Here is a 26,152-nt window from a genome sequence, read left to right on the forward strand (position 1 = left end):
GAAGTCCTAAATGTTAGAAAAACTAAAAATAATATAACTACCAAAGTGGAGAGGTGGGAATTCAATACATAGGTCAGAAATTGATAAACCAAGAAAAGAAAATGTTATTTAAAATTATAATGGAAACAAAGCTGAAGAAGCTAAGTGGGACTAGAGGTGAAGAAAGGCATGGAGGTTTTCACTTTTATACCTTTGTATAGTTTGATTTTTTTAAACCACGTGGATACATTATCTTTATTACAAATTGAATTAAACTTAAAAATGTAAGTGGAACAGAACAATTCTCCTTAAACGTAAGAATTTAAAAGTTGTTTACAAAAGCAAAGTTATGTTAACTAGTAATTCAAGATCATGGACTTAGGTTTGGTGTGAGATTTCAGGGAATATTTACAAAGATGTTCCAGATTTTTGTTATCTTCTTATTATAGTCAAAGTGCTTGAAGGCTAATAGCAATAACAAGAAAAAGGAGAGAGAGGAAAAAGGAAAGGCCATTATTTCCCTTTTGCAAAAGGTGTCCCTGATCACTCTTGCATTTAGCCAATAAAAGCCTATGTTCTAAACAGTTGTACACCTGGCACATTATTTATTCTTTCATGTTACATTGATAAGTGGACATGTAATCTCTAGAGCTAGGAGCTGGGGATAGGTAGGAACCATTATCTCTTCCAAAGTGTCTGCCAGTGTATATATTTTTTAAAAAAACTTTTTTTGAATAAGTCTTAAATGCCCTGGATTATTTTACTTTAATCCTAACATGTTTGTGCGTAAGGTAAACATTATTGGGTTCAAAAAATATGAAATTTGAAAACATTTTCTTACCTATCTATACCCATTTCAGACATGTCTTTTCTAAACGTCTGAAATATTTTAGGGAAACCTGTTGAATGAATGAAACATTTAAAAATTAGCTACTCCCTCTAAATCAAAAGGGCAGTTTTGCCCCCCAGGAACACATAGCAATGTCTGGAGCCATTTTTGATCATCGCAAGGATACTTCGAGCGTACCAAGGGTAGAGGACAGGGGTGCTGCTAAACATCCTATAACTCGCAGGAAAGTCCCCAATCCTCCTCAACAAAGAATTATTCAGACCCAAGTGTCAATACTAGAGCTTGAGAAACCCACTCTAAACGACTTCTCTTCCTTTTTTTTTTTTTCAAGGAAGTGGCTAGAGGGGCTTCAATATAGGATGTTAAACACAAAAGGAAGTTGTGTTTTTTTGCAGAACTGTTTTAGCCTGGAAATAACAAGTGTGTGTGGTGGGGGGAGGCGCGAGGGGGGAGGGGAGGGGAGAAGGGGAGAGAGAGGTAGGGGAGGGGAGAAGGGGAGAGAGAGGTAGGGGAGGGGAGAGAGGGAGAGATGTCGCGGTGTGAACGCACGCAAAAGTGTTATAAAAATGAGCACTCCCAGTAGCCAGGGCAACAAGAGATCCTGTCTCAATAACAACAACAACAACCAACAACAACAAATTAGCCAGGCGTGGTGGTGTGTGCCTGTAGTTCCAGCTACTCGGGAGGCTGCGGTGAAAGGCTTAAGCCTAGGAGGTCGAGGCTGCAGCCACTGCACTTGAGCCTGGGCGACAGAGCGAGACTGAGCCTCAAAAAACAAAACAAACAAACAAAAAAACAAATGAGCACTCCATACAGCAATGCCCAAGTTCGACTTTTACAGTGTTTCGTCTATATCCTAAATCTTGCATCATCACAATAGCTCAGCCGAGTTCAGTGCCTCTGACAAGAGCGTGAGAGAGATTAGGTGTGAGGAGTGGTGCATGCATTTAAAATCAGGCATGAAACTGAGGTCAACGAAGGCACAGGAGTGGGTGGACCAGATGCCCCCTGGGGACTAGAAAGCCCTCGAGGAAGGGGTGGGCCGGGGGCGGTACTTTTATGGGAGGAAGCGCTGGAGGGCAGGCTCGCGCTTGGCGTTTCGGTGCTGGTCGTGCTGTGGCTGGGCTCGGGCGTCGAGCTCAGGCTAGGGCTGACGATGCTGGCCAAGCGGGAACGCACGTCTGGGAAGTCCTCGTAGTCACCAATGTCCATGACCTTCCAGAGGTACTCATCGCTGAACGTCTCTGGGGCCTCCAACTCCTGCTCTTCCCCCACCAACTCCTCCCCTTCTTCCTCCTCTTCCTCCTCCTCCTCTTCCTCCACTTCTTCCACTTCCTCCTTCTCCTCCTCTTCCTCCTCCTCCACTTCTTCTACCTCCTCCTCCACCTCCTCCTCCTCTAACCCCTCCTCTGATTCCTTTTGGTCATTCTCCCTCGGGTCTCCGAAGCCGCTAGGCGAGCGCAAGTGAGCCATGGCTGGCGGGAGGCGGGATTACAGCCAGCTGCGTGGCCGCCGTCCCCGTGGGCTCCCGCGGGCGCGCGCCGCTGTTGTGCGTCGGTCTCCCGGGGCAACTGCCTGCCCCGCGCCCCCGAGCCTACCGTATTTAAAGCGGCAGGACCCGGTTAGCCGTGTGGACTGCGGTGCGGGGGGCGGGCGGGGGCCATCGCAAGCTTCTTTCTGTCCCTACTTTCCGGCGTCTCTGAGGCCCCTGGCAGGCTGCGGCGAAACCATCTTTTCTTTCTTCGTCTCCCATTCTTTTTTTTTTTTTTTTAAACTGGGGTGGAGGAATTGCTTCTAGCGACGGACACCCGCAGTGCCACTTGGTATGGCGGATGCCGGAGTCTGGTTTTTGAGTGGACAGATGCTTGCTGGAACCTCCAGTGAAACTTTGTTTACAAAATCAGGCGCCAACGTCGTTTGCGTATTTTTAAAAATTGCCTTAAATATTAATAAGCGTATTAAAAGTTGTGACGGCGTGTAGGGGTGGCCAGTGACTGTAATGGTAGGAAGAAGAGTAGAATAGACCCTGGGGAACACTTATCAGTCTCCATGATGGACCCTGGTTAAAAGAGGTAAAGAATGACATCTCATTCCCACAATGGGCTAATGGGACAAGCCCAGCTCAAGGGAGACACCAATACGGCTTCACACATGAGGAGGGACACCTGATAGTTCTCTGTGTTAAAGGAAGATGAATTCAAGTGGTGGTTGTCAAACTAGAGCATGCATCAGAATTATGTCGAAGGCTTATTAAAATGTAGATTGCTGAGTGTTAGCCCCCCCCAGATTTTTTTTTTTTTTTTTTTTTTTGAGATAGGGTCTTGCTCTGTTGCCCGTGCTGAAGTGCAATGGCACTTTCATAGCTCACTATAACCTTGAACTCCCTGGGCTCGAGCGATTCTCCTACCTCAGCCTCCTGAGTAGCTAGGACTACAGGGGCATACCACCATGCCTGGGTAATTTTTTATTTTTATTTTTTGAGAGATGGGGGTCTTCTTAAGTTGTTGCCCAGGCTAGTCTCAAACTCCTGGCCTCAAGTGATTCTCCTGCCTTGGCCTCCCAGTGTGCTGGATTACAGGTGTGAGCCACCGCACCTATCCTTCCCTGGATTTTTGATTCAGTATGTCTGGGACAGATCTGAGAATATCTGTTTCTAACAATTTTCCAAATGATGCTGATGTAACTGTTTCAAGGATCAGACTTTAAGAACACCGTATCTTGTGCTCAACTAGCTTGTATTGGATTTGCTTCTATGAGTTGATGAAAAGGAATGTGTATAACAATAATATAACTGAACTCTACATTTTCAGCTGCAGGATACTAGAATCCTTCGCCATTGTATTATTGAGGGGATCACTGTAGTCTAGGTAAACTACTTAACATAGATGAACATAATCACTTCACTTTTGATTTAATACCTGCTTGCTTGCTTTCTTTTAATCCCAATAGAATATCTTGGAAAGCCAGTTAATTCTCCTCACTTGAAGCATCACTGATTAGCAGATTTCACTGTGTGCTTACATCACAAAGATATGTGCAGTATATTTTTATAGCTTTTTATAGCTTATAATTCATACTTTGTGAGAATTTTATGAATATAGGTAGGTCTTGATTTTTCAGGCAAGATGGAGCATGATTTATTTGATTCCCTTTTTTAATTTTAAGAGACTGAATTTTTTATGTAACTGAATTCCCGTATTAGCTATAGAATGGAATTTAAAAAACGGAAAGATCAATTTGAAAAGAATTATGTCAGGCCGGGTGCGATGGCTCATGCCTGTAATTCCAGCACTTTGGGAGGTAGAGGTGGCAGATCACCTGAGGTCAGGAGTTTGCAACCAGCCTGACCAATATGGAGAAATCCTGTCTCTACTGAAAATACAAAATTAGCCGGGCATGGTGGTGCATGCCTGTAATCTCAGTTACTTAGGAGGCTGCGGAAGGAGAATTGCTTGAACCTAGGAGGTGGAGGTTGCAGTGAGCCTGGGCAATAAGAGCGAAACTCCGTCTCAAAAACAAAACAAAAACAAAAAAGAAAAGAAAAAAATTATGTCTTCTGAGGAAATTGCTAAAAATGGATGGAATCTATAAGTTTTATTTTTGATGATTGGCATCTGCAACTTAGCTGAGTTTGGGTTGTTTCCAATTTCAGTTGCATTTAGCAGGCAAGGGGGAGAGGTGATCCTTAACTCCTTGTTATCAAAATCATTCCCAAATGGAATATTAGGGAACACAACTAGAAAAACAGGAAGGAGCCCAAGTGTGAAGGAAACAAGAAGTGCGGCACTAGCAGGGACAGAGGCAAGGCCCAGGGAGGTCATGTCCCAAGCAGCAGGTGGCTTGTCCCATGCGGTTCTTGTTTTCTCAAGCATAGAGAATCCAGTCTAGTGGAAATGAGTTGGAGATGCAGTTTCAAGAGAAAACTTGGGTAAGTGTCTTGATGTTAGATACTGAGGGTCACTCCAATCATTGTGTCAAAAGTTCAGGCGAGGAATCTGAATAGATAGAAAAGCCAAGAGACCTAGGCAGGAGAAGAGAAGGTCAGGTGGGATTGTGGCTGCCACCCAGTCCTGTCCCTGAAGCATTCAGGGAATTGGATCTCACTTAAGGAGAAGTAACTGTTGGTTCAAACTCTACTAGTTTTATGGGCAAGCATGTCCTAGAGAGGGTCAGGATGGCTTCTGGGCAGTTAGATGCTGTTTCAGACAAATAGCTGACACTGCCTGGACTGAAAAGTCACTCTTTCTGGCGCTGAAGTCTTTGGGACACCCAGGCTGAGTCAGAAAGGCCCTTCCCTTAAAACTACCCATCCAGAATGCCCTGATGAAATGGAAGACCTTAAATCTGAAGAAGACTTGAGAGGCTTTTCCTCTAAAAAGTGGTGCTTCTATTTATTTATTGAAACAGGGTCTCACTTTGTCACCCAGGCAAGAGTACAGTGGCACAATCATAGTTCATTGCAGCCTCGACCTCCCGGGTTTAAGCGATCTTCCTGTCCCAGCCTCCTGAGTAGGTGGGACCACAGGCATGCACTACCATACCTGGCTAATTTTTTTATTTTTAAAAAGTTTTTTGTAGAGATGAGGTCTCACTATATTGCCCAGGTTGCTCTTGAACTCTTGAGCTCAAGTGATCCTTCTGCCTTGGTCTCCCAAAGTGCTAGGATTACAGGCGTGAGCCACTGCACCCCTTCGTTTTGCCCAATTTCTCCCATTTGGAATGGGTGTATTTACCCAATGCCTGTACCTCCGTTGTATTTAGGAAGTAACTAATTTGCTTTTGATTTTACAGGCTCATAGGTGAAGGGACTTGCCTTGTCTCAGATGAGACTTTGGACTGTGGACTTTTGAGTTAATGCTGAAATGAGTTAAGACTTTGAGGGACTGTTGGGAAGTTATGGTTGGTTTTGAAACATAAGGGCATGAGATTTGGGAGGGGCCAGGAGTGGAATGATATGGTTTGGCTGTATACCCACCCAAATTTTACCTTTAATTATAATAATCCCCACATGTCAAAGGTGGGGCCAGGTAGAGATAATTGAATCATGGGGGCAGTTTCCCTCATACTGTTCTCATGACGATGAATATGTCTCACAATATCTGATGATTTTATAAATGAGAGTTCCCCTGCACTTGCTTTCTTGCCTGCTGCCATGTAAGACGTGCCTTTGCTCCTCCTTCGCCTTCTGCCATGATTGTGAGGCCTCCCCAACCATGTAGAGCTGTGAGTCCATTAAGCCTCTTTTTCTTTATAAACTACCCAGTCTTGGATAGGTCTTTATTAGCAGCATGAGAACAGACTAATACACTGCTATAACAAATTACCATAGACTGGATTGCTTATAAACAATGGAAGTTTATTCCTTGTAGTTCTGGAGGCTGTGGGAAATAAATCAGGGTGCCAGCATGATCAGGTTCTGGTGAGGGCCGTCTTGCAGTTTGCAGGCTGCTTTCTTCTCATTTTATCTCACATGATGCAAAGACAGTGAGAAAGCTCTCTCGAGTTCCTTTTGTAAGGACACTAATCCCATTCATGAGGACTCTACCCTCATGACTTAATTACCTTCTAAAGATCCTACCTTCTAATACCATCTTAGTGGGGGTTAGGATTTCAACATATGAATTTTGGGAGGGCACAGATGTTTAGTCCGTTGCAAACCCCTTTGAGTCAAGAACTGTCCAGTTGTGGTAAGAAGTTAAAAGAGAACAATCAGTGTCTCTAAGGACAAAGCTCAGGTGAGAGGGGAAAACTGATGTGGCTCTGGAATCCTACACCAGCAAAGTGGCTCCATCCACACCTCAGCCCTTTCAATACCTTCTCTTGTTTAACTTTATAACAATAGTTCCATTTTTTTCATTTTACAGATGAGGAAACAAAGTCAGAGAGCGGCCAAATACCCTGCCCTAAGTCCCACAGGCAGCAGGCGGAGAAACCAGAATTGAACCCAAATGGTCTAGCTCCAGCAGCCGAGCTGTTTGTCACTGAGCTATGCTGTCTCTGTATCTTCATCTTCCTGTTCTTACCAATAGAGTGGATCCTTCTCATCTGCATTCAACACTCCTCATCTTGCCATCTTAAATGCTGCCCTCCCATGACCAGACATCTTGCTGCTACTTCCTTCTCTCTGCCCTTTTCTGACAAGTCAGATTTGATGAAGTTGACCACTTGTATTTGTTTTCTCACCTCCCCCACAGTGCTCACCTCGCTCCAGGCTGATTTCAGCTCGCACTGTTCAGCCACATCCACTGCTGCTAAGGTCACCATAATGTCCCTGGTGCTGAATCTGATGGAGATTTTTTGGTCATCATGTTGTACATCTCCTCTTGGCAGCTTCCAGTATTGTGGATCCCTCTCTCCTTGAAACATATGTCATGTCATGTCTCATCTCTTGGCTTGAATAACTCGCAGTTTTCATCCTACCTCTTTAGTCTCCCTCCTTAGCTCTTCTGCTTGGCTAATCTTCTTTGATGAAACCTTTACATATTGCAGTGACTCATGCCTCATCCCTGAGTTCTCTTCTCTTGTAAATCCACACCTTTTCCCTAAATAAGCTTATCTCCACCTATTGTTACCGGGGTTGTACCCAGCTTGTACGTTTTTGGCCCCTCTAACCCTGAAGATTGGGGGAGGGGGCCCTGGAGGCGTGGTGAGTTTACCGTTGGAATAAAATCATGGACCCACAGAGTTTTGCAGAAGAGCAATTTATTAGACAGACAGATTGAGAGAGAGGAAAAAAACAGCTCCCACGCTGTTGTGGGAGGGGAACCCAGAGTGGGAAATCCGTTCAGGTAAGGAGCAGCTGAAGTTTTAACCCTTGAGTTATTCCCTCCCCATTCATGTTTTTGTCCAATGAGAGGAATTCTTTCAGACTTCCTCTGGAGTGATTGATCTTTGACTCTGATACCAGATTGGCTACTTGTTCTACATCTCTGAGTTACAGAGCCCCCTCCTCCCAGAGCTTTCAGCAGGAATTTGGGACAAAAGAGCCCCACCTGGCTTTCCCACACATGGGAAAATCAGACAAAGAATTTTACCTGGCCCATGTGGAGTCAGTGCTCAAAGAGCCCCGGGAGCTGGGAAACTGTTTGAAACCCACCCCTCTGGTCTCCAGATGGAGGCGTGGAGGTGGTGCCCAAAGAGCCAGAGGGAGCTGGGAAATTCCTGCATTTGAAATGCCTCACCTAGTGGACCTGGGAAGAGAAGTTTCTTTAACACAGTCCCTCCGTTCCCCCTCTGAACAGGAAAGTCCAACTGTTATTGGGACACGGGTGTTGATCACTCTGTAACTACTTCCTGCTGAATTGGGGCATAGAAGGGGGCCCTGCAGTTGAGGTTTCCTCCAGAGGGGAGCCTTCCAGGAGTGCAGGTCAATTCAGAGGTCCAGGATAGAACTCATGAGCCAAGGACATCCGGGGTTCCATTTGCTGGACCATTTGTAGCCTCATGGCCTCAATTCTAGAATAATTTGACAAGAAGGTTCAAGATGAGAGGCCCAAAGGCCAGCAATAATAGAATGGTTATAAACGGGCGTAGAAGAGGGCAGAGCCAGGACAGCCAGTGTTAAGCTCCACGATCCTGTTTCTTGAAGGTCTTTAGCCCTGCGTTTGATCTGGTCCCTGAGTTCTTTAACTTTGTTTAGGACAATACCTGATTGGTTTACAAAGAAGCAGCATTCTTCTAAAAAGAGACAGGTTCCTCCTCTCTCTGCTGTTAGCAGATCCAGGACCCTTCTATTTTGAAGAGCCACAGCAGCTAAAGAGTTAAGCTGCTTCTGCAGAGTTACCAGAGAATCAGCAACCTTTTCCATGTCATCATCTAACTCCTGAGATAGCTCATAGTAAAACTGAGTAGAGGTAGTTATTCCTCCAATGCCAGTACCAAGTCCTCCTGTTATTCCAGCCCCCACTATGAGAAGAATAATTGGGGTTTGAGTATGGCGTGGCCTTGGCAAGAGAAGACTCTGCACCTGAGAGTCAGTGTAGATTGTCATGGGGGGACACTAGGAAGGAGAGGAGGCATATTTCCCCAGGGGTATTGTTCAGGCAGCGGTAAGCTGAGGTGCCACAAAGAATAAGCCTGGTGCTAGGCAGTTGAGGCCTGGGGATAATGCAGCCCAGTTTTGGGATAGGGAAGCATTGGAGTTGTTAGTAGAATTCACACAAGTGAAGTTTGAGGTAGATTGGTGACCAAGGGACCTATAAGCACCATATGATTTGAGGGGTTGATAATATCAGAGGGAGAAGGGGAGAGCTGTTAAATGTATAATTAGGCAGTAAGCCACAGATAAGGAGAGTTTATGAGATGTAGGCCAATCCATAGGGGTGACAAAGTGGGGATTTTGGTTTGGAATCCTTATATTCACAGGTGGCTAGAAAGTTTAGGAGGTCCTAGGTGGCTTGCTGACACTGGGTTTCTGAGTTAGCAGTTAAAAGTAAGTCATCCGTAATTGAAGAACCAGAGTACCTGGATGTGAAAAATGACTAAGGTCCTGAGCCAGAGCCTGGCCAAACAGTTGGGGGCTATCTCGAAAGCCCTGGAGTAACACCGTTCAGGTGCGCTGAGAATTCTGGTCTAAAGGGTCTTCAAAGGCGAACAGAAGCTGGGAGTCAGGATGTAATGGAACACAGAAAAAGGCATCCTTAAAGTCCAGGACTGTAAACCATTGTTCCTCTCCTGGTATTTGAGAGACCAAGGCATATGGGCTGGGTGCAACTGGGTATAAAGAGATCACAGCTTCATTAATAAGCCTGAGATCTTGCACTAGCCTCCACTGTCCATTAGGTTTCTGTACTCCTAAAACTGGAGTATTACAAGGGCTGTTACAGGACTTCACTAGACCCTGAGCTTTTAAGTTCCTTATAATATCCTGTAGCCCCTGTTTGGCTTCCGGTCTTAGTGGATACTGTCTTAGGTAAGGAAAAGAGGTGGGATCTCTTAGCCTTATTCAGATTGGGCAGGCATTCTTTCCCCACCCAAATTGTCCCTCCATTGCCCAAACCTTGGGATGAATTCCTTCTTCAAATAATGGGCAGAGAGGGATTTCCTTCCTGACGTTCATGTAGATAATGGCTCCTGCTCTGGCTAACGGGTCCTGCCCTAGTAAGGGAGTGGGACTTTTTGGCATATTGAGGAAGGCATGAGAGAAGAGCATGTCTCCCAAGTTACAGCTTAGGGGCTGGGAGAAATGTTGGGAGACTGCTTGTCCTAGCACTCTTTGGACAGTTACATACTTGGAGGACAACTGCCCAGGACAGGAAAGCAAAACTGAGAAGGCCGTACTAGTGTCCAGGAGAAGATTGACCTCCTGGCCCTCTATGGTTAGCTTTACCCGGGGCTCGGTGAGGGCGATGGTTTATGCTGGCGCTTGCCCCCGGCACCCTCAGTCCTGCTGTTGGGTTATGTGGTTAGCTACCTCAAGCCCTGGGAACCTTCTTCCCCTGGGAGAGTGTGCCTTCCAGTGATCCCCTTTGCTCAGTGGGCAAGGATGAGGAGGTGGTCCGTTCCTCTGGGGACAGTTTCTCTTAAAGTGTCCCGGTAGGCCGCAGTGGTAGCAAGCTCTGCCAGACTGGTGGCTAACCCAAGCCTTTCCCTCTTCTGAGCCCCTTGGGTCTGCTTGCCTGAAGGCCATGATTAGGGCTGCAGCCTTTTTCTTGTCCCTCCTGTCCCTTTCAGCCTGTTCCTCCTGGTCTCTATTATAGAACACCAAGGTTGCTGGATTTAGTAATGATTCTTCTGGAGCTTTCTCCTAATGTCTGCTGCTGATTGCATAATAAATTTGCCTTTTAGTATTAGCTGATGGAGTTTGGTAACGGGAGTATACCTTCTTAAGGCCTCCCATAATCGTCCAAGGAAGACTGTTGGGTTTTCTTCCTTTCCCTGAGTTATGGTGGATAACATTGCATAGTTCATGGGCTTTTTCCTAGTTCGCCTAATCCCTGAAGTATACAGGTCAATAGGTGCCTACAATTCCAGTCCCCATGTTCTGAGTCAGGATCCTAGCCAGGGTCCATGCTAGGGACTGCTTGCCTACCTGTAGGGAATCTATCCTTCTCCTCTGGCATCATTTGGTCATGTACTTGACTAAGGGACCAGGTGTCCCCAAACTCTTGAGCCACTGCTAGAGCAGCCTCTCTCTCATTGCTGGTTAGGGTCTGACTAAGCAATAACATGATATCCTTCCAATCTAATTCACAGGACTGACCCAGGCCCTGCAGAACATCTATGTACTGTCCACGTCATCTGAAAATTTTCCTAAGTCCACCTTGATTTGACTTAAGTCAGAAAGTGAAAAAGAGCATATACTTTGGTTGGGCCAGATTCTCCTCCTACTGCCTATAGGGGGCAGAGTTGGGGCACCCTAGTAGCCTGAGATGCCTTGGCCATTTTAGCCTTCCCTGACTCCTCTTGGGTTATGGGAGCTGAGGAGACCTGGTCAGCATGGGTGGAGGGAGGAGCCACAAGGAGTCCTGGATATGGGGGTGGTCCTGATGAGGGGCCAGTAGGGCAGAGGTTACAAGCCTTACATAGCTGAGGATTATCCCTTAGAGAAAAGAAAACTTGCACATAGAGGATCTCAATCCATTTACCTTCTCTCTTACAGAAAAGGTCTAATTGTAGAGGTTGTTATAATTTATACTTCTCTTAGGAGGCCAGGTTTCTCCACTTGGCAGAGGGTATCACAGCCACGCTGTTTGGCAGAAAAAAATTGAGCCACTGTGCTCGCTTCGGCAGCACATATACTAAAAAAATTGGAACGATACAGAGAAGATTAGCATGGCCCCTGCGCAAGGATGACACGCAAATTCTGAAGCGTTCCATATTTTTATGCCCATCGACGATAGACTGGACAGGGAAAATGTGGCACATATACACTGTGGGGTATTATGCAGCCATAAAAAACGATGAGTTTGGGTTCTTTGTAGGGACATGGATGAACCTGGAAACCATCATTCTCAGCAAACTGACAGAAGAGCAGAAGATCAAACACCACATGTTCTCACTAATAGGCGGGTGTTGAACAATGAGAACACATGGACACAGGGAGGGGAGCACTACACACTGGGGTCAGTTGGGGGGAAATAGGGGAGGGACGGTGGGGGGTGGGAAGCTGGGGAGAGATAGCAAGGGGAGAAATGCCAGATGTAGGTGAAGGGGAGGAAGGCAGCAAATCACACTGCCACGTGTGTTCCTATTTTGCATGTTCTTCACATGTACCCCCAAACCTAAAATGCAATAAAATAAATAAATGGGGAAATAAATAAATAAATAAATAAATAAGTAAATAAATAAAATTGAACCACTTCTTTTTCAAAGATTGTGGGTCGAATTGGTCCCAGTTATCCAGGATATACTTTAAGGGTGATTTTGCCTTGGGAAGAGCAGCACCCATCTGAAATTGAACACAGGGAAGCCCACATCCCTGGTTATTCCTTGCAACTGCTAGCCCCCGGGGCATCCCCCAGTTATAGCACCTTGCGGTTTTCCTTGTGGCCTATGTGGCCTAGATGCGTGATCATTTTCTGCCCCCCCCCCCCGCCATGTGCCAGGTTTAATCACACTTTCCGGCATCATGGGCACACCCTCACTGTCTAATGTCCTTTTTGGCCACCTTAAGGACATGGGGACTGCCAGGCTTAGTGGCCTTGTACCGGCACGTCCTTGAAGAACTAGGCCAGTGAGGCTTGGTCAATGGGTGCCAATATTCCCCAGCAGGAGTTTAATTAACGTAGGCCTGACCATAAAACTGCCCCAGAAGGACAAACTGTCTGAGAAGGGCGTCTAAGCACAACGGTCTTAAAGAGGGGAGTGGATGGCCAGGGACCTAGGCCTTCTCCTCCACCCCACTTTCCATTCTAGGAATATGCCCTAGGGTGTGGGGCCTGTAATTAACCATTTGAGCCTCGGCTCAGATCTGACTATGGTATTCTAGATGGAGAAGTTCTGCTGTACAGAGAGCCGATCCTAGGCAAGACAAATTGTGTATCATCGGATTCTGGCACCACTCAGTTGGATTGGGAAATTGCAGGTGACAGAAAACAAAATGTCCTATAGCCTCCAGTACCCACTGATAGACTCTGGCTCTGTTAGGACATAACCTAGCACAACGGACTAAGGGAACTGGCCCTGTGTATTTATACTGTAGGAGGTCCTCATAGGCATAAGCCTGAGGGCACCATGGGCATGGGTCCCTGAACTGCCACCCCAAGTTCCTTAAAGTCCTAGCAGGAAGGGCAGAGGCAGTGGTTTCCGTGAGGCAAACTTCTTCCCAGCTCTTTCCTTGAAGACATTTCCTACACATGAGGCCATCTCCCTGTGTGGCTGTCTGCCCTGCTCCCAGCACCATCTCTTATCTCTAACAGGGGCTCAAATAAATGAATTAATGACTTGCCATCTTCAACATTTTCAACTCCATCTCTTTTGTTGTTTCTTACACACAGTTTTACCTGAGATGTTTAGAATGCTAACAAAAGAAAAAGTAGTTTATACCAGCGTGGCCTGTGTGACTATTGTATTACGAGTATCAAAAAGAAGTGACTTTTTCTGATACTTTTTTTTATTTTTATTTTACTTTAAGTCCTGGGATACATATGCAGAATGTGCAGGTCTGTTACATAGGTACACATGTGCCAGGGTGGTTTGCTGCACCCATCAACCTGTCATCTAGGTTTTAAGCCCCTCATGCATTAGGTGTTTGTCCTAATGCTCTCCCTCCCCTTGCCCTCCATCCCCCAACAGTCCCTGGTGTGTGATGTTCCCCTCAATGTGTCCAAGTTGTTCAACTCCCACTTATGAGTGAGAACGCATGGTGTTTGGTTTTCTGTTCCTGTGTTAGTTTGCTGAGAATGATGGCTTCCGGCTTCATTCATGGCCCTCCTAAGAAGTGATTTTACACACAAAGATGCTCAACGTTGTTAGCCATCAGGGATATGCAAAACAAAACAGTGAGATACTACTTCACACTCACTGAAATGGCTGTAGCCAAAAAGACAATCACAAGTATTGGGAAGAATGCAGAAAAACTGGAACTCATACCCTATTGAGGAAATGGAAAATGGCACAGCTACTCTGGGAAAACAGACTGGAAGTTCCTCAGTATGTTAAACATGGAGTTGCCATATGGCCCAGCAATTCCGCTCCAGTTCCACGAAGGAGAAATGAAGACATATGTCCACACAAAAACTTGTACATGAATGTTTGTATCGGTATTATTTGTAATAGTTAAAAAGTAGAAAGAATCCAAACATTCATCCACTGATAAATGAATAATTAAAATGTAGTACATCCTTACAATGGAATATTACTTGGTGATAAAAATAAATGAATTACTTCTACATACTACAACATGGATGAACCTTGAAAACATTACGTTAAAGGAAAGCAGCCAGTCACAAAGGACCATGTGTGTATTGTGTGATTCTATTTGTATGAAATATAGAATAGGCAAAACAGGCAAATCTATAAAGAAAGTAGATTCATGATTTTCCAGAATCAGTGGAGTTTGGGGAAATGGGGGTGACTGGTAATGGACCTATGATTTCTTTTAGGGGTGATAACTAAAGTTGATTGTGGCATTCTTGTTTTTAATTATACTTTAAGTTCTGGGGTACATATGCAGAACGTTCAGGTTTGTTACATAGCTATACATGTGCCATGGTGGTTTGCTGCATCTATCACCCTGTCATCTACATTAGGTATTTCTCCTAATGCTATCCCTACCCTAGTCCCTGACCCCTGACAGGCCCCATTGTGTGATGTTCCCCTCCCTGTATCCATGTGTTCTCATTGTTCAACTCCCACTTATGAGTTGAAGGGTCCCTGGACTGCCACCCCAAGAGCCTCAAAGTCCTAGCAAGAAGGGTAATAGCCTTACATGTAGGAAATATCTTAGGGGAAAGAGCCGGGAAGAAGTTTGCGTCATGGATATCTGGACCCAGGAGGTTGGAGTCTGAAAGGCTGTCCTGTGAACATACTAAACGCCCTGGGTTCCCCTCCAACCACAGCGTGGGAGCTGTTCTCTCTCTCTCTCTTTCTCTCTCTGATAAATCGCTCTTCTGCATATCTCTTTGGATCCATGATTTTATGAGAACATGCAGTGTTTGGTTTTCTGTTCTTGTGTTAGTTTGCTGAGAATGATGGTTTCCAGCTTCATCCATGTCCCTGCAAAGGACATGAATGCATCGTTTTTTATGGCTGTATAGTATTCCATGGTGTATATGTGCCACATTTTCTTTATACAGTCTATCATTGATGGGCATTTGGGTTGGTTCCAAGTCTTTGTTATTGTGAACAGAGCTGCAATAAACATACATGTGCATGTGTCTTTATAATAGAATGATATATAATCCTTTGAGTATATACCCACTAATGTGATTGCTGGGTCAAATGGTATTTTTATTTCTAGATCCTTGAGGAATCACTGCACTGTCTTCCACAATGGTTGAATTAATTTACACTCCCACCAATAGTGTGAACGCATTCCTATGTCTTGACTGTGGCATTCTTACACATCTCTGTGAACATGCTAAACACTACAGAGTTGCATACTTCAAGTGGGTGAATTGTATGGTATGTGAACTATATATCTTAATATTAAGCTGTTTTTTAAAAAGAGAAGGAAATGGTTTACTTTTGAGGGTAATTTGACAGCACCCCATCCAGATATTATTAACAACAGTTAATGTAACAGCAGCACAGAGCGCTGACCCTGCCATCTGCGTGTGTTCTTCATTCTAATATTCCTCTCTCTGTTCATCATGTGCCCCTTGATTTTGCTTTTCTTTTCTAACTAAAAGAGATAACTTTATTTTCACATTTCACAATATGAATGAAAACTGCACTTTTTTTGATTCCACTCCTCCCCTCTAATACTATTCTCTCTTTGAGAGGAGGGAGGAGCAAGTCTTCTTTGCCATGCTGTTAGGAAAACACCCGGAGTCACAGTACTATGATCTCCTGGTGAAGCAGAACAAGTAATATAAAACTGATCTAAAGGCCTCCCCTCTATTCTCAGCTGTCTTGTCGAGTCATTTGGGCCAAGTGGGCGCCATTGTGGGAGGACTTACCATTGGGGCCCAGACATCATTGGCTTGTGGCCCCCTGTATTAGTCTGTTCTCGTGATACGAATAAAGACATATTTGAGACTGGATAATTTATAAAGGAAAGAGGTTGAATGGACTCACTGTTCCACATGACTGAGGAGGCCTCACAATCATGGTAGAAGACAAAGGAAGAGCAAAGTTATGTCTTACATGGTGGCAAGCAAGAGAGCTTGTGCAGTGGAACTCCCCTTTATAAAATCATCAGATCTCACGAGACTTATTCACTATCATGAGAACAGCATGGGAAAAACCCATCCCCCTGATTCAGTTATCTCCCACTGGGCCCCTGCTATGGCAAGTGAAGATTATTACAACTCAAGATGAGATCTGGGTGGGGACACAAAGCCAAACCCTATCCCCTCCCATGGGCAGCCTCATTCCTGGAGTACATACCATTGGCATCATCCCAGGAGGAGGGGGGCCCATCACTGGCATCATGGGAGGGTCCCCCAGATGGGATACTGGCATCATACCTGGTAAGGAACAGGAAGAGACTAGGGGGAGGTTGGATCATCGCCCCTGCAGGAGGAGGAGCAGAGAGCAGAGTTGGAGGTGTTTTTCCTTGTTGAGATGCAGTCTTTGTTCTGTCAGCCAGGCTCGGAGCCTGCTCTTCCATCCATTTCTGGTAGTAGTCTTTCACATTCTCTTTGTGTTTCCAACCATGGCAATGGTCAGTTCTCACAGATGGAGAGTCACGGGGGAGGTGTGTACTGCAGAGGCCACACAAAAGTTAGGCATGCTGCTGTGTAGTCCATTGGCCACTCTGTTCCCTGATTTTGCTTTGTTGTGACACTGAAGCGCTGTGCATGTGCAGAGCAGCTAATAGTTCTCCCTTCTTTGGATTCTTGCATGAAATTTTTTTGAATTTTATTTTTTATTGATACATAATAGATATACATATTTTAGGGGCACATGTGATAATTGGATACATTCATATAACTTGTTAAGAACATATCAGTGTAATTGGGATAGCCACCACCTTAAATACTTGTTCGTTCTTTTTGCTGAAAACATTTGAATTATTCTCTTAGCTGCTTTGAAATATACAATAGGTTATTCTAAACTATAATCACCCTACTGATCTATGAACCACTATGTCTTCTTTCTTCTATTGGGCTAAATGACTTTTTTCTTTTATGTTTTGAGACAGTCTCATTCTGTCGCCAAAGCTGGAGTGCAATGGCACAATCTCGGCTCACTGCAACCTCTGCCTCCAGGGTTCAAGTGATTCTCCTGCCTCAGCCTCTCAAGTAGCTAGGATTACAGGTACGTGCCACCATGCCAGGCTAATTTTTTTTTTTTTTGTATCTTTAGTAGAGACAGGGTTTCACCATGTTGGCCAGGCTGGTCTCGAACTCCTGATCTAGTGATCCTCCCGCCTTGGCTTCCCAAACTGCTGGGATTACCAAGCATTAAATCATTTAACCCAGCCGGGCACGGTGTGAGCCACCATGCCTGGCTGGGTTAAATGATTTAATACTTGTGATACTCTTGGCATTGTGCGTGGCACATAGTAAATAAATATTAGCTGTCATTATTCCAACCGAAAACAAGAACATTTTTTATCGTTACAGAAAAAAATAGTACCACACATTACATTTCACCAGTTAAGTGTCCATTGTTTGTGTGTTTTGGACAGTTCTATCCCCATGCCCAGTACATTAATTTCCCCAGACCTCTCTCCTCTCCACCTTCAACTTATTACAACAGGGTGTAATAATATAGATGAACACTAGGGGGCAACATGCAATTGAAATGAAGAAAATCAGCACACTTGAAATTCAGACAAGGTGTTAGAGAATGTCTAGTATCAAAGTAAGTGAAATGTCTTCCTTTAATATAGTGTCTTGCAGCATTCTTCTACAGGAGGGAAGTATTATTACTCTATCGGATGAGTATTCGTACTGGAAGGATAGCTGCAGTGTTTAAAAAATCCTGCCTGTATGTGCCTGCTATAAAGATGCCATATAACCATTTCCTCACATGCTGTTCACTCCACGCACCAGCTCTCGTGAGCGCACTTAGCTTCTCCTGTGAGCCGGGTCCTCCGATGAGAGGCATTTGGAAGCCTCCACTAGCATAGTGCTGCCGTACAAAGCACATTAATGCAATATCTAGTCTCTGGGAGGCCCAGGAGTGCTTCAAATTCTAGGCTTCCCTGAGATGTCCAATGCGTTTCTGTTGAGGTATATGTAGGCTCGCTCAGCAGGAGTCCCTCAGGGGCAGGGCCCGTACCCCATCTTCACCTTTGTGTCCCCAGCAGTTTGCAGTGCTGTGCATCCACTGGAGAAGCTGGATAATGTCTTTTGGACGAAATTGAAAATTATGCTCACTTTATGCCTGAGCAGTGGGACTCTAAACTGCACCCCGAACCAGTGAATTTTCTTTCATTATTTTTCTGTAATATAAAAACAGCACATGCTCATAATGGGAAAATCATGCTAAAAGAACATCTAAAATTTTCATAATCCCATCCATCCAATATTAACTTGGGGAATACTACAGATTCTTTAACTTGATATCATAGTAGGATATATATGTGTGTGTGCATGTGTGCATATATATACATTTACGGCAGCATGGAACACCTAACTTTTTAAAAATGTTTTTGAGACGATGTCTCACTTTGTCACCTAGGTTGGAGTGCAGTGGTGTGATCTGACTTACTACAACTTTGGCCTCATCCTCCTACCTTGGCCTCCTGAGTAGCTGGGACTAAAGGCCCTGGCATGCACCACTATGCCCTCCTAATTTTTTGTATTTTCAGTACAGACCGGGTTTTGCCATGTTGCCTGAGCTGGTCTTGAATGCCTGAGCTCAGGTGATCCACCCGCCTCAGTTTCCCAAAGTTCTGGGATTACAGGTGTGAGCCACAGTGCCCAGCCCTACATCAATCTTTTTTTTTTTTTTTTTTTTTTTAAACTCATCCCTTTCTTTTGGGAATTTCAGCTGTTTCTAAATTTTTGCTTTTTTAAAGAGCAGTCTGGTGAATATTCGTGTAGCTAAGAGTAAGCCCACATTCTTTATTAGTGTCTTAGGATAAATTCCCAGAGGCAGAATTTCTGGGTGATGGGTAATTTACATTGTCACCAACAGTGACAGTGCCCTTGATCAGATGAAGAGTTTTAATTAAACATCATACCAGAACTCCATAATCTTGTTTCAGTCGTGTCATCGCTGCTCAAAACATTTGGTGAACTCTGTTTGGTGATCCAGGCTATGACTCACATAAGAAAATAAATCTTAATCTCTCATCTTGACTTTGATCTTTGACTCTTCAAGAAAATCTAATTTACCACAAAAGGACAAAGACAGCAACCATGGCAGATTTTCATATAGGTGTGCCACCAGAGTCAGGAGGAGATGGAGAAGGGCTTCTCAGACTGTTGGGAGTAGTGACAAATCAGAGAGTGAGTGTTGTTAGGTGTCCCAGAGGCCAGCCACCGTGCCCAGCCTTTCCTAAACAAACTCCATCTAAGCTTTGTCTCAGGCTCTGTGCACTTTGGGGAAACAACAGCCACCACCCTATTTGCTGTTTTCTGAGGATGATTCTTGCTCTTCATCTATCTAGTTGTTTAACACTTGCTTGGGGAACATCTAGCATGTTCCTGGTCTGGGGAAGGGCCCCCAAATGAAAAAAGGAATCAGACACAGGCCTTGCTCTTGAGGAGTTCTTGGTTTAAGAGAGAGAGGATAGACAGCTAAAAAAAAAAGAAGAAGGAAAGGAAAACAAAGTGCACCACAAGGCAAATGCTGTTCCAGAGAACCAAGAGGGAAGAATGCAGGAGACGCGACAGCTGATCTGGCTTGGGCTGTCGAGGAGGTTTCCTCAGGAGCGTCTTTTAAAGGATGACTAGGAAGTAGTTTACAGGATAAAGCGGGAAAAGACCTGGGCTGACAGAGGGGTCTGGGCAGAGACGCAGAGTAATGAAAGAACTCGGTATGTTTGTGAACTGTGGGAAGTTCAAGGAGACTGGAGCAGAGGGTACCTAAGGAATGTGCTGTAGAGGAGTCTGTCAAGACCTGGGGGCCTGCTCCACTCCGAGAGGTCAGCGAAGGGGCCCTCAGTGGCTCCTTTTGTGTTGACGGTCTGGTTTGTCCTTCTGCCCTAGGTGGCCCTCTCATCCTAGCTGTAGCTGCTGGCCAGTGGATGCCTGTAGGAATGGACTTGGGGCAGGCCAGGGGCTCCAGTCTGCTGGGGTGCTCCTGGGAAACTGAGTCTTGCCTCATCTAGTCTCATGGTAATGTGGAAGGATTGTTTTGCATCAGTTTCTTGTTACTAGGGAGAGCCAGCATGCAGCCAGATCTTCCAGAACAGTTGGGAGGGACTGGGAGGGTATATCCACTCCCCTACCTCCTGTGAGAATGTGTCTACCTCTGCCTGGGAGCAGGCTGTACAATCTCCTGCTTGTGTGTGCCTGTTTCCTTTGCCATGAAACAGTCCTGTAGCGGGTCTGCTGGTGTCTTTTACCAACCCCCATTCCCACTGGGTAACCAGTGCCTGACTCAGGGACAAGCCAGTGACTTTTTAGGTATTAATTAATTATTATTTTTTTGATACAGGGATGGGTTTTTGCTCTGTCATCCAGGCTGAAAGTTCAGTGGCATGATCATAGCTCACTGCAGCCTTGGACTCCTGGACACAAGTGATCCTTCCACCTCCTGAGTAGCTATAGGCACACACCACTGTGCTCAGTTACTTTTGTTTTGTAGAGACAGGGTCTTGCTATGTTGCCCAGGCTGATCTTGAACTTCTGACCTCAAGTAATCCCTGCCTCAGCCTCCCAAAATGTTGGGATGACAGGTGGGAGCCACTGCGCCCTGCTGCGACCAGTGATTTTAAAGTAGTCTAGTGGCTGGCCGAATCAAGTGGTCCCTCTTAGGGAGTTCGAGTCAGCAGTAGTTGGTAAGGAGTAGAAATTAAAGAACACAGAGAGCAGATGCTAGGCAGAAGCAGTGAGGATGGGAGGAGAGCAGAGAGAAGCAGGGTGCTGACAGCAGAAGCAGACGGAGTGCGGCTGAGCCACACACAAGCGGGAACACCAGTGGCTGGGAGATAGTGAGGCTTTGGACCCCAGGGAGGCCTGGGTGAGCTTTCCGTGTCCGAACTACACTCCAGAGTGCCAGAAACCTGCTGGTGTGGCTGGTCCTGTGCTCCAGGAAGCAAAAATGGACACGCCCTTTCCTATTCCCATACATATCCTAACAGGGAGGAGGGTCAGCAGAGACACTGCCTGACCCCACTACTTCCCACCATGTAAACTTGAGTAAATAATTGAGCATTTTGGGCCTCAGTTTCCTCACTTGTAAACTGGGCTATTACTGGTGTCTACTTCATAGGGTTGTTGTGATGCTTGAATGAGTTAAAGGACATAAGATGCAGAGGAGGGCCTGGTGCCTATGAAGCCCTCCGTAAGCAGGTAGCAGGCTGGGTCTGGCCAGGACACCCAAATTGAGTAACTGAGGAGCGGGTGAGAGACTGTTTTCAAAGGTATAGGTCAGATGAAGGGACCAGGGATGGTGGAATGCCTCGGGCTATTACTGGCTGAGAAGTCTTTAGCACTCCTAGGCTTGATGAGGCGAAGGGAGGAAGTAGTTATGAGACACCCAGCAGCCTCAAGACAGGGTGACAGGGCAGGAACTGTGGGGGTCTGGACAAGAGTGCAGCTGGGCCAGCCTGGGCTTACAGGGCAAGGGTGGAAAGGATACATACTCTTAAGTCTTCTCCTCGTTCTGATCTCCTGTCCATGACCCCCAAAGGCCAATCCAATTGGAGGCCAAAGGACGAGGCTGTTAGGTGGTTATAAAACATAGCGGTCAGCCTACCAGGGCCCAGAGCAGGTGGTGAGGCATGGAGCTGGGGTCCAGGAGCCAGCGCAGCCTCTCCAGCACAAATGTCACCAATGTCGCGGTACTGTTGTTATAACAATAGAGGCCTGTCACTTGAGGCCTTGGCCAAGTCCATTCCTTGCAAACAAAAGAGCCTAACAGAGGCTGGGCGTGGTGGCTCATACCTGGAATCCCAGCTTTTTCAGAGGCTGAGGCAGGAAGATCACCTGAAATCAGGAGTTCAAGACCAGCCTGGCCAACATGGTGAAACCTCGTCTGTACTAAAAATACAAAAAATTAGGCGGGTGTGGTGGTGAGCACCTGTAATCCAAGCTGCTAGGAAGGCTGAGGCAGGAGAATTGCTTGAACCTGGGAGGTGGAGGTTGCAGTGAACCAAAATCGTGCCATTGCACTCCAGCCTGGGTGACAAGAGAGAGACTTCATCTCAAAAAAAAAAAAAAAAGAGCCTAAGAGAGAAGAGCAATGGGAGCTCTGCAGGGAGACCTTGGGGACCACGCCAATCCCGTGGTCATCATCATGTGCTCTGTTTACCAACCTGCATCCTGCACTAGCTGGGGAAAGCTCTCTGGGGCGGGGGAGAAGCATTTTCTTCTTTATATCTGGAGTGCCCAGCAGAATCAGGGACTTAACACTGAGGGCTCTGTTGAGGTTTAAGGAACCCCTAAGAACCTGCTACTCTAGTAGATAGGAGAGGGAAGCACTTAGGGCCTCAGGGGAGAACGCTGAGTCAGGGAGCAGTGCCTGCTGCTGTTGGGTGTGTGTGCTTGTGAATATTTACGTTTTATACACATCAGGTAGGAAGCTGAAGGCATTGCCTGCTTTGGGCTGAGGAGGCCAGGCCCCAGATGAGGCTCCTCTCTGGAGCACCTCTTTTGTCAGCTCCCATTTGTGCCAGGCCCTGGGCTTCCGTGGATTGCATGACTAATTGCAACCCTGTGGAGTTGGCAGCATCCTTGTTTTATGGATAAGGACGCTGAGGCCAATGAGTTCACAAAGGTAGTGGTAATTAGGAGTGTCTGAATTTGAGCCTAGATATGGCTTGAAAGCCTGAGGGTTTCTTTGTTTGTTTGTTTTTTTTTTTTTTTGAGGGGAAGTCTTGCTCTGTCACCCAGGCTGGAGTGCAGTGGCACGTTCTCGACTCACTGCAACCTCCGCCTCCTGAGTTCAAGTGATTCTCCTGCCTCAGCATCCTGAGTAGCTGGAATTACAGGTGCCTGCCACCATGCCCAGATCATTTTTGTATTTTTAGTAGAGATGGGTTTTCACCATGTTGGCCAGCGTGGTCTCGAACTCCTGACCTCAGGTGATCCAGCCTTGGGCTCCCAAAGTGCTGGGATTACAGGCGTGAGCCAATGCACCTGGCCAGCCTGAGTTCGTAATCACTGAGCTAGTGTTTCCCAGTGTGGGTATTGCAGGTCATCATTTGAATTTTTGCCACTCCTGTGTATTTCCTGTATTATCATTTACTTAACATTTTTCTTGAAATTGTCTTTTTTGGTACTTTAAACAAGTTTACTTGACAAGGAAACTGTATCACTACCATAAATGGAGAGCTAGGATCACCGACTGTAAATAGAAGGTATCATAAATATAAACACACAGGAATTCTTGGTCTTCAGCCTGGCTGACTCTGAATTCTAGAGCAGAATGATTTTGAAATAACTCCATTCCTTTTAGTTGCTTCATTGCCTTGAGAGGCCTCTCTCTGCTCTATCTGTCTGGGCCCTAAGATACGTAAAATTGGATTTGATCAGCACACCTCTGGTGTGCCTGTAAATATTTAACAATTGGCGCTCCAAAAATTAAATGTTTGTTTTGTCTTAACACACCCAACTTTCAGATAAATCTTACTGGTATAAAGGTATTGTTGCGCACAATGTACAAATAAGAAATTTTACAGTATTCTAACCTGTAAATTCCATATAGCCTATTGATTCCCTTCAGAATGTTTTCATTGCTTTCTGCTTGCATCTGTAGCCAACCTGTGGTTGATGTTGACAAACAAGTATGCTGGTTGATTCTGGTGTGTGCTGCATCCCGAGCTACACAAGTGTTCAAAGACTTAAGAGGGAACGGCAGGGGATAAAGAAAGACATACAGACAGACATATATAAAGCTGGGGCAGGCGGTCCAAAAAGCTGATGGTGTCTCTTTGGCCCTGACCTGCCTTGGAGTACTTTATTTTATATGTTTGCAAAGCACATAGCAGAGGGAGGGCGGAGTTACTTAGAACAGCCTGTGATATAATTCTCACACTTTAGTTACCATACATCAGCTAACAACTATCTTGCAGCAAGGTCAGTGAGAGCTGATTATCTTTTTCTAGGCCTCTCTGCTCTTCTCCAAGACATACACATTCCCCTATTATGGTTTCACTTCTCTGGAGCTCACCCAAAGTTCACAGCAGGCTTGCTGCTGATTCCTCCAGAGCGGGTGGGCTATTCTGGCTCTCTGCAGTTGATGCCAGTAAGATTTAAATGAAGGAAACTTAACTTTCAGATGTTTGTCAAAATGTCACTGGTTCATCAGTGTCATCAATGATGTGAGTGACTTTTTTGTTGATTTGGGCAATAGTTTTTGACTACTAGAAAAATATTTCTTTAACTTTTTTTTTCTATGTGCAATGTAACGGTTCCAAGTATGACACACTTTTAAGTTAAAGCTCTATTACTAACATTTTCTTCATCATTTTCTTAAGTCAAGACACCAAATCATAAATCAAGACCCAATGTGTTGCCTCTGCCACTTTCTAAGTATTGCTACCGTGGCCTATTTCAATGTGACATCAGTGAACGAGGAGCTGGGGGTGAACGAACAGTCACACAGTCACATACCTTTCATAATGTTTGCACCATGCAATTCCAACAGACATAAATAACAAAGAAGCCCCTAAAATGAAGTAAAATAGTTGGGAAGATGTAAATATTTACTCCCTTTGTTTTTAATGTAAATTATTAAATTAGAAATCTAGAATTTAATTTTTAATAATAACTGTGTTTATCAACTGGCTCTCAAGATTCCTAAACATTTGACTGTTGCAAGTTGGTATGTGTCAGCTCCTGTGTGCCACTGATCATGGTCCTTATCTTGAAACCAGGCAAGCTGCATATGTTCCCCTCATGGATTCACCATCCAGAATCATTTCTACTCTTCTTATTTGTAAGCACACCACTGTGCTCTGCTCCAGTAAAATAGCAGAGTTTGTTTCTCCTCGCACTTTCTCACTTCATCTACTTTCCTCCTTCTGACTCTGCTCCCTGGATATTCCTAGAACACATGAGACATGCACACCTCAGGGCCTTTGCATTTGCCATCTCCTCTGCCTAGAATGTTTTTCCTCCAATTATCTGCATGTTTCGTTCCCTCATCTCTGTCAAGCATTTGCTCAAATATCACTCTGTTTATAATTGCAATCCCTCCTCTCCTCTATTCCCCTACTGACCACCCCTTTTCCCTGCTTTACTTTTCTCCATAGCCTTGACTATTTTCAATGTATTATGCTCTATAAAATAATCTTTGCATATATTTTGTTTATTGCCTTCTACCCTCCCTGAGAATGTAAGCAACACAAAGGCTAGAGGTTTTTTGTTTTGTTTTGTTTTTAAGACAGGGTCTCACTCTGTCACCCAGGCTGGAGTACAGTGGTGAAATCTCGACTCACTGCAACCTCCACCTCCTGGGTTCAAGCAATTGTGCCTCAGCCTCCTGAGTAGCTGGGACTACAGTACAGGCATGCGCCACCACACTCAGCTAATTTTTTTTGTAGTTCTTTCTTTTTTTTTTTTGTAGTTTTAGTCGAGACTGGGTTTCACCATGTTGGCTACACTAGTCTCAAACTCCTGGCTTCAAGTGACCTGCCAGCCTCAGCCTCCCAGAATGCTGAGATTACAGGTATGAGCCACTGTGCCCAGGTGGGGGCTAGAGTTTTTGTACATTTTGCTGCATCCTTTGTGTATGGAACAGTACCTGGCATAGGATAGGGAAGTAGTATGTATATATGTGTGTTGGATAAATGAATGAATGAATATATAATATGTAATATATAATAGAAACATTATGTCTCTTTTAATCTATAGATTCTCCTTCCACCTCTTTTCCTTTCTTGAAATTATTTATTGAAGAACCTAGGTTCCCCATAGCAGAGTTTCCTATAGTCTCATTGCAGCCCCAGAATTTCATCTGATCAGATTCAGACTGGATTTTTCTTTTTACAAGACTGCTTCAAACCAACCAGGGGACTATTGGGAAAGAAACCCCAACTGCTTCATAGTTGATGGTGGTGACGTGCAAAAGACAGTGTTTGTCATATAAATTTACATTACACACACATACATACACACTCACATGAAGCAGGGCTCCAACTTCATTCTTTTG

At 45.1% G+C, this 26,152-nt stretch overlaps 1 protein-coding gene, 1 long non-coding RNA gene and 1 other non-coding gene across 3 annotated transcripts in view; 2 read left to right on the forward strand and 1 right to left on the reverse strand.

Annotated features, from left to right (window-relative positions):
* Positions 1-3,068, reverse strand: part of ERICH6 (glutamate rich 6) — a 37,166-nt gene extending 34,098 nt beyond the window's left edge. The window contains exons 1-2 of the mRNA XM_037736425.1: positions 1,885-3,068; positions 821-878 (exon numbers count right to left, since the gene is read on the reverse strand). Of these exons, the coding sequence (XP_037592353.1) occupies positions 821-878; positions 1,885-2,302 (476 nt within the window). The 5' untranslated portion in view covers positions 2,303-3,068. The remainder of the gene's footprint in view (positions 1-820; positions 879-1,884) is intronic.
* The window catches only part of LOC108300176, a 75,252-nt gene continuing 51,032 nt past the window's right edge, over positions 1,933-26,152 (forward strand). Inside the window, exon 1 of the long non-coding RNA XR_001823286.2 lies at positions 1,933-2,053. This is a non-coding gene — a long non-coding RNA (uncharacterized LOC108300176). The remainder of the gene's footprint in view (positions 2,054-26,152) is intronic.
* LOC119470265 lies at positions 11,545-11,653 on the forward strand. Its single transcript, XR_005199151.1, has one exon. It is a non-coding gene; the product is annotated as a U6 spliceosomal RNA (small nuclear RNA).

The sequence above is a fragment of the Cebus imitator genome, unplaced genomic scaffold, assembly GCF_001604975.1.
Source record: "Cebus imitator isolate Cc_AM_T3 unplaced genomic scaffold, Cebus_imitator-1.0 Scaffold25, whole genome shotgun sequence".
Lineage (NCBI taxonomy): Eukaryota > Metazoa > Chordata > Mammalia > Primates > Cebidae > Cebus > Cebus imitator.